This window comes from Arachis duranensis, chromosome 10, assembly GCF_000817695.3.
Source record: "Arachis duranensis cultivar V14167 chromosome 10, aradu.V14167.gnm2.J7QH, whole genome shotgun sequence".
Taxonomy (NCBI): domain Eukaryota; kingdom Viridiplantae; phylum Streptophyta; class Magnoliopsida; order Fabales; family Fabaceae; genus Arachis; species Arachis duranensis.
The window spans coordinates 80756228-80764999 of record NC_029781.3 but is presented as its reverse complement, the minus strand read 5'-3'; the positions used below and the strand labels follow the sequence as shown (position 1 = coordinate 80764999).

Sequence of the window (8772 nt, the reverse complement as noted above, 5' to 3'; positions counted from 1 at the left end):
GTATTACACTACTACACATATGCTACATACCGGCAGTTATTGACGGACGCTGCAAAAGTAGAGGTTATCGTCAATAAATTACAAAGTTATTGGTAAATTGAAAAGACTTTATTCTTTTTGAGTATTTGGCCAAATTGTCGATAAATTTTGGCGCCACTAAATGTGTAAAAATATTATTTACATAAGTGATTATAGACAATCATACCATCGGCAAATAATTAATATTAAAATTTTCAAAATAAATTTACTAACAACTCGATCATCGTTACTTTAATGAAATTATTTTACTTTAAATTAATTTAAATATTAATTTTTAACAACAGAATCGTCAGTAAGATATTTAAAAAAATAATTACCTACACTGAAATCGTCGGTAAAACCAAATTATCTTATAGTGCTATCAGTCTATGACACCACCATTTAATAAAATTGTGATTTTCACTTATTTCCTCTTGTTTATTCTTTTCACTTTTAATCTAATGTTTTTCAAACAAACACCCATTCTAGAATGTGCAAAAGCTTTTACATTATACAAAAGTTAAAATAACTTTATGATATTAAGTTATTCTAATGTATTAATTGTAAAAATTTTCTATCCAATAAAATACTTAGGGTTGGCGAATTTATTTTCAGAATTAAAAGACTGAAAAAAAAAGAAGAATTGTTTTACACGGTTCGTCGTCGTCCCTTTCTTTTTCTTTTGTTTTTCCCTCTAAAATCCAATTCACAAACAACCCAAGTATAAGTTTGATTCTTAAANTAATAATATGTGTATATGTGTAATGTTACATTTTCATATTGTATTTTGTACTATAATATATTCTATTCAAATTTTATTTTAAGAATAATGCTAGAAACTAATACTATATCAGCTAATTTTTGTTAGCCGCGAACATTATACATTAGAATAAAAGTAATTTCTAGTGGCAAATTTTAACATTGTACAGTACAATGAAAGTCTTTTTAGTGGAAATAACATAATCATTATATATTTTATTTAACTTATATTTTTGTGATAATTATATATTTTTTGTTATTATTACATATTATAATGGTATTTATATATTTTTTACAGTCTTTAAAAATATTTTTATCATCAATTGTATAATTATTGTTAAATTTTTTTAACGACAAAATATAAGACAATAATTGAATATTCAATTACCAGTAAATATATTAGCGACTATTTTTATTGTCGCTAAAAATAAAATAAATGACCATTATAAATAATTTTTCTAGTAATGATAGACTATAGTCTATATTCATAATAAATTTGTTTGGTAAACTAATATAATCTGTAGCAACTTACTAAACAAATTCATTATGAAACCTACTAAAAATGAGTTTTTATTCAATTTGAATTTTAGATATTTTTTTTACTTAAATTTTAGATGTTCTTATTTTTAAAAATTAAATTTTTTTTTCTTGTGTTAAATGTTCTATGTGAAATGTTATAGCTCTCAAGACTTTCTCTTATTTTAAACATAAAAAACAAAAAAATCAAAGCCAACCATCTACCTTTAAATAATAAATATGATTTGCGGTGAACGAATTAATACTACCTAGTATCTACCTGACACTTCGACAGTAACTCACTACCCTTTTAGATGGAGAGAGCCAACATTTTAATTTTAAAAAATAACAAAAATAAATTAGAATAATTCTTAAAAATAAGAGCATTTGAAATTCTATTAAAAAATTTCGAAATCTAAATTCATCTGAAACTCAATTAAAAGAAATATTCAAATTTCAAACTTAATAAAAACTTATTTTTAGTGAATTTTGTATAATAAACTTATTTGATTGCTTATATCGAATGAAATTAACTACTGTACCATTAATTTTTTGAGGAATGTTAGAATCAATAAATTTTGTAATTTATAATTATCAATTAATTATTAAAAATATTTTTAATAATATAAAATTATATCTAATAGTGCTAAATTACTAGCTTCTCATCATTGAAAAAAAAGTTGATATATCATCCGCAGCTATAAATACGTGGAGAATGTTGTTATCTTTTTATATTCCATCGTACTACAAACAACAAAATAAACAGTGAGTGTAAGAAGAAAGGAGGAGTAGGTACTAATGGAGATGAAGATGAATGGGGTTACTACCAGCACGGCCACCGTTACCACCACTTGTGAGTCTCAAAACAAAGCGAGGCTTGCAATTCTGGAACTAGCACACATGATGAGTGTCCCAATGTCCCTCGTCGCCGTCATCAATCTGAAGGTCCCCCAAGCCATATGGCAAGGCGGTTCCAACGCTCCCATCTCCGCCTCTCAAATTCTTGCCCGCGGTGGTGCCGCCTATGACGCTGAGAACCTTCAGCGCATTCTCCGCTTGCTGGCCAGCTATAACATATTCATGGAACACCTTAACAGCAGCGGTGAAAGGAAGTACTCCCTCACTGACATTGGCAAAACTCTCATTGATGATGCTGAAGGTTTGTCCTATGCATATTACATGCTCCAGCATCATCAGGTTACTTTTTCTCTAACTTCTCACCTATTTATTAACACATAATTTATTATTATTATTATTATTATACGAATTTTTATATATATTGACCACATTAAAATTTGAAGAGTAAATACCAAATTAGTTCTAAGGATTTTTAGATCGTATATTTTTATTCTTAACAAAATTTTATTCTCTATCAGTTCTAAAAAATTATTCTCAATAGATAGATTGATTTTTCTCTTATTCTCAGTCAAATTTTTAATATGTGTATAGAATAAATAACTTTTTAACAAATTTTATTATAAGATAATTATTAATTTTTTAGCATGACTAGTTTTTTGTTTTTTTTATTATTCATTAGAAATACTAGTTGTATCTTTTTTTTTGGTCATTCATTGAGTAATATTTTTTATAACAAATTTTTAATAATTTTAATTTTTGGTCTCCAATTTTTTTTGGATATAATGTATAATTTTTTTTAAATAACTTATTTAATTTTTAAAATTTTATAAAAAATAATTAAATTAATAAAATCTTATTTTCTATTTAATTTTCATCTCCTACTTTTTCCTTCATAAATTCTGAAATAAAAAATATTACAAATAAAAATACAATATAAAAACACAAATGAAACACGCTCTAAGGTAGCGTTTGATAGAGAGACAGAGACTGAAAAACTGAGACTGAAAGACTGAGATTTAGAGACAGAGACTGAAATAAATTTTAATATTTTGTTTGGTGCAAAATGAGAGACAGAAATTGAGACAAGAATGAAGTTCTAATTTAATTTGTACAAATGATAAAATTAGAATTAATTAATTGAAATGAGAGTATTTCAGATATAAATGTTATTAAAGTTTCAGTTTTTATCTTTAAAAATTTCAATTCTCTGTGTTCTTATTTTTTGGAGGTACTGAAATAAAATTTTGGAGACAAAAATAAAAATTTTAATACCAGTCTTTGAACAAACAAACCCTATCTAAGTCTCTCCATGTATAACAGACTATTATTTATAGTATTTAATTATTAGCTGATGTTATGTTAATGGTGAATAATATAATATACACCCAAATAAAGAGGCCATCTAGAACTCCTTATTATTTTACTTTGTATTTACATAATAACTAGGATGCATTGATGCGAGCATGGCCGTTGATGGAGGAGACAGTGAAGGATCCAACAGTGGAGCCATTCAAGAAAGCAAACGGAGAGGGTGCAATATCATATTATACAAAGAGACCAGATGTGTTGAAATTGGCTGTTAAATCCTTATGTGGAATGTCCATACCTTTAATGAAGGATATCTTGGATTCCTATGATGGCTTCCAAGGTGTGGACACATTGGTTGATGTTGGTGGCAACAATGGTATCTCTTTACGCTCGATCATGGAAAAATACCCAAATGTGCGTAAGGGCATCAACTTTGATCTTCCAGATATGGTGGCCAATGCACCACAGATTCCAGGTGCATATTTATATATGTGTGCTAATTAATTTAAGAGAAACTTTTAGGCCAGCAACTTTTAATATCTTTTGTCATTATTTAATCAATATAAATACTAAATTGTTATTTTATTAATTTATGTGTACAAATTTTAAAAAATATAAATATAAATTGTATTAATTTATGAGTATAAAATATATTAATTTATATATGTAAAACTCTAATAAATATAATTATAAATTATATATTTATTGTGTGCAAAATATTTATAAATATAAGTATAAATTGTTATTAATTAAGTACTAACAAAAAATAATAATATTTGTTAGTCATGTAATATTATTTTTAATTTAATTATTATTATATATAAAATTAAAGTCATTCTTTAATTTTCTATGTTCTTTAGAATTTTTGAAAGTTTGTCTCTCGCATAAGATCAAGATTGTCATCGAAACATTTAAATTACTAATATACTGATATATTGGTATAACTCATTCAATCGTTGGTTTAATCAAACAAATTGTTTCATAATAAAATAACAAATAAAATATAAATAAACAAAAATTTGCTATCATCAGAACATAAAATATTCTAAAATTAAGTGAAAAGCTTACCAGCTTGCTAATAATAATATTTTGAACATTTTTGTGTTAACATTATTGCTAGATGACAAGAACATATTTGCTATCAGAACCCAAAAAAAAATCCTCATAACCAAAACTCGAAATAAAAAAAAAGTAATTTAAAATAAAAAATTCTAAACAAAAAGCATAACAAAAAATGAAATAATCATAACAAAAAATTAGAATAAGGAATCGATTCAAAAACAAAATTTAAAATAGAACCCAAATCTAAAACAAAAAATTAGAATCGACAACAAATAATCATAACGAAAAATTAGAATAAAAAATAATAACAAGACTAAAAACAAATAATCAAATAAATAAATTAGAACAAATAATTATGTTTAAGAAACAAAAAATAGAAATTCAACAGTTAACTGCAAATAAAAAAAATAGAACCAAATAATTTATCTGAGACATCTACATTCTAGAAGTAGAGTTTCAGAGAGTTGGGTGAAAGATGTGGAGGAATGCAAGTATTTACTACGCTAATTGCATCACGGAGAACGACAGCGACTATAAGTTTTGCGGAAGACGATGGATGATGACTTCGAAGTGCGACTGTGAGCGATGGGAGAGCTTCGTAGAGGACGACGGGTGACGGCTTTGAAGTGCAATGACAGACGACGGACAATGAATAACGGCCGCTATGACTGCAAGGGAGGGAAAGGGTGAATTAGGAACGGCGACGGTGGAAAGGCTGAGCGGCACTGAGAAGGAGAATGGAGAAAAGTTGAGTCTGAGTGAGGGTTAAGGGAGAGACTGAACTCTGAACTGGAGTGGAGAGAGTTAGAAGAAGTGGAGAGTGTACTTAATTATTAGGATCAGGTTTAAATAAGAGATTAAGGTCAGGCTTTAACAATAACGTTTCATAATCGATTGAGTTCTGGTTCGGTTCGTCTGTCCAAAAATTGACTAATTCAGTAGTTTGCAAGCGATTTTAAGATTGACAATTTTTTACGATAAATCAAATTGTATTAGTGTTCAATTTACAGTTAGAATGGTTTGATCAATCAATTAAGTCCAATTAAGTTGTGAATAACAAATTAAATATAAGAAATTTTAAGTAGTGCGGACATTTTAGTATAAAAAATACTACAACAATATAGATTATTTTTTAGGGTTATATGTATCAAAAAAGAATTAAAATTTATCAAAAAATAAATTTTGACACTATTTTAACTATAAAAATATGTTAATAAAAGTTTTGTCAAAAATAGTATTTTTAACATATAAATAATTGTGAATAAAGTTTAAATCTTATTTTGATAAATATTGGCTGTCAAAAATAATTTGTTAAAAAAATTTGAGAATATATTTTCTGTGATATTTATTAACTGTCAAAAATACTATTTATTTTGACACTTATTGATCATAAAAAATTCTCAACAAAAATTTTTAACAAAGAATGAGATGAAATCTTAAAACTGAAGAATAAATTGAGATTTTGAAGAGATTAAAAATGAGTAGTATGATTCCAAACTGAGAGCAGTGTGATGTCAAAATTGACGGAGCCAGATAAGAAGTGGAATAGTGGAGTAAATTAAAAACAAATTAGTGTCAAAATTGAGGAGTAATTTTCTATAGTCAAACAAAAAAACATAAAAAATTTGACATTTGTGATATTTGTCAAAAGAGAAATGCTATTTGTATACCAAAATCAGTCACTAATGTATTTGTGAATAAATATATGTGTGGTTTAATTTATTTTCATAGTGTATTTGTATTTCAACATGTATTTTATACTGGTGGCTGATTTTAGTATACATATAGCATAATCTTTGTCAAAAATATATATTAATTTCTACACTTAATTATGCTTGTTAAAAAAAATGTTAAAATAGCTCTTTTTCTTGTAGTTGTAGTAAAGTAAAAGTTGATTAGTATTTAGTATTGTTTTAAAAATAAGGTAAAAATAAAAAAAAAATGTTGGTCATTTATAATTTTTCTTTAAATATATTTTTTAGTTAATTAATTTTACCTATACATGCATTATGCACGTTTAAAGTGGAACATAAACTCTAAAGTGGTGGTAGAAAGTTTTAGTTTCACTTAATTATTACGTACCTACTAATTATATTGGTTTATGTCACTTTGCTTTACTTTTTGGGATATTAATTTACTCTTAAAATTTTCATACTATATTGTAGGTGTAACTCATGTGGGTGGCGACGCGTTTGAATCTGTTCCTAGTGGAGATGCCATCTTCATAAAGGTATCCCTCTGAATTTTGAAAATAGAAAATGAAATTTCCCGTTTATAATTAATACATATTACTTTTTGAAAAGTTAAAATAATTTATTTGACCAATATATATATACTTTAATAATTATTATAATTATATAAATAAATTATTGATAATTATTTGGTATATATATAATTATTATAATCATTATTGTAAAATATTTTGATCAAATGGACTAAAAATAGATGATTTTATTCTCATAAAAAATATATTTTATAAATAGAGAAAAAAATATCATTAACACAAGAGAAGAGGTCAAGAGGAGTATAATTTCCTTTTTAGATAATAAAGCATACGTAAAATCGAAACATTTTAATAATCAGCTTAAATAAAATTTGACAATTAGTTTTCATTTAAATATAGGGAAGAGATTATATACTAACTTTTTTTTTTCAACCAACAATAAGCCACCAACGTTATTCTTTTCTTTTAAATTTTTATCTCTTTCTCCTTTTTAATATTTGTTTATTCATTATTTTGTTGGCTGTTTATTGATTAGAAAAGGTTAGTTCTCTAGCAAAATCATTTTTGTAAAATGATTGGTTTTAAGTGCTAAACAATTATATTTTTTTCAAAAAATTCAAACTATTACTGTCTAAATGATTGATAATTTAAATTATACTTTATCTAGTTCATGAATATATTTTTAGGTTAATTTATATTTAAAGATACGAATATGTATAAAAAAATAAATTTGTTATAAATTAGAGGAAGTAATCTCTTAAAGAACTTATAGCAAATGATGAATACAGAGGCCAATCACTAAACAAATAGTACTAAAGAATTAAGGCAGAAATTTTGTAACTAACTTCCATATCTATATAGTAAGGGGATCAAAGACCAAAGTTTGCAATCTCTCTAATAAGTTTAACATAAGAAATTTATTTGAATACATCAACTGATGAATCAGTAATGCACGTATGAGCATGCAGTGGGTCCTGTTAGCATGGACAGATGAGGAATGCAAGAAAGTTTTCCAGAATTGCTATAAGGCTCTTCCGGCGAACGGAAAAGTGATTGCTTGCGAGCCGGTGGCGCCGGAGATGACGGATGAGAGCCAGAGAACAAGAGCATTGCTTGCTGGTGACATATTCATTATGACAATGTATAGAACCAAGGGGAAGCACAGGACGGAACAACAATTCAAAGAGCTTGCTACTTCTGCTGGATTTTCTCATTTTCGTGCTTTCTATGTTGATCCTTACATGGCTGTGCTTGAATTTCACAAATGATCCATTCAAGTACCATATGTGATGCATGTTGTTAAGTCCCTACTTATGATGAATCATAAAAAATAATGGGCACAAATAATTATTATTAGGAACAGTAACTATGAGTAGTACACTTCTTGAGATTGTTCCTAATAAATTTTAGGATAAAGTATTTTAATTTAGTTCGTAACGTTTTAAATATTTTATTTTAATTTTAAAAATTTTTAAATGTTCTATTTCAATTCAAAAAAAGTTTTAAGCGAATTTAATATTGTCTTACCATTAAATTTAACGCAAACAATTTGCATATTGAAGAATTAATAACATTCGATTTAGTATATAAATAAAATCAATCCACGAACGATCACTGATATAAAAGTTTTTTCTTTGATTTTAAAATAATAATTGATTGTTAGAATATAGAATTTTGTAAAAAAAAATTAAGGAGAAGAAGTGTTACAAAAAAGTTTTAATTATATTTTTTTAACACATTATAGAAGAACATATGATTTAACTAGTGACTTTATTAATGTCCACATTATTCATTTAGTTAATTATTAGTGTCAAATTTAATAGTAAAACTACATTAAATCTGTTTAAATTTTTTTTAGAACAAAATAAAATATTAGAAACTAAATTAAAATTTAACCCAAATATTTATACAAAAATAATACTACTTTACCTTAAATTTTAAATTCTTCTCTCTAATCTCAATTTTTTTTGGCAGGGTCCTTTTTCTTGTTATATGAAAAATGCTTCAACTACGACACAACTTGTTAT

At 25.9% G+C, this 8772-nt stretch overlaps 1 protein-coding gene across 1 annotated transcript; it reads left to right on the top strand.

Annotated features, from left to right (window-relative positions):
• The first annotated feature begins 2025 nt into the window (after positions 1 to 2025).
• LOC107470467 (nicotinate N-methyltransferase 1) lies at positions 2026 to 8174 on the top strand. Its single transcript, XM_016089864.3, has 4 exons — positions 2026 to 2490; positions 3598 to 3934; positions 6687 to 6751; positions 7714 to 8174. Exons 1-4 carry the CDS (start codon positions 2092 to 2094, stop codon positions 8011 to 8013), a joined length of 1101 nt encoding a protein of 366 aa, XP_015945350.1. The 5' UTR covers positions 2026 to 2091; the 3' UTR covers positions 8014 to 8174.
• The last annotated feature ends 598 nt before the right edge of the window (positions 8175 to 8772 follow it).

What these genes read in the sequence shown, in the direction of transcription:
- LOC107470467 (XM_016089864.3), top strand. Translation starts at nt 2,092, where the DNA reads ATGGAGATGAAGATGAATGGGGTTACTACCAGCACGGCCACCGTTACC. An exon ending in CAATGCACCACAGATTCCAG is followed by an intron (nt 3,935 to 6,686) that starts GTGCATATTTAT and finishes ACTATATTGTAG; the next exon opens with GTGTAACTCATGTGGGTGGC. An exon ending in GAGATGCCATCTTCATAAAG is followed by an intron (nt 6,752 to 7,713) that starts GTATCCCTCTGA and finishes ATGAGCATGCAG; the next exon opens with TGGGTCCTGTTAGCATGGAC.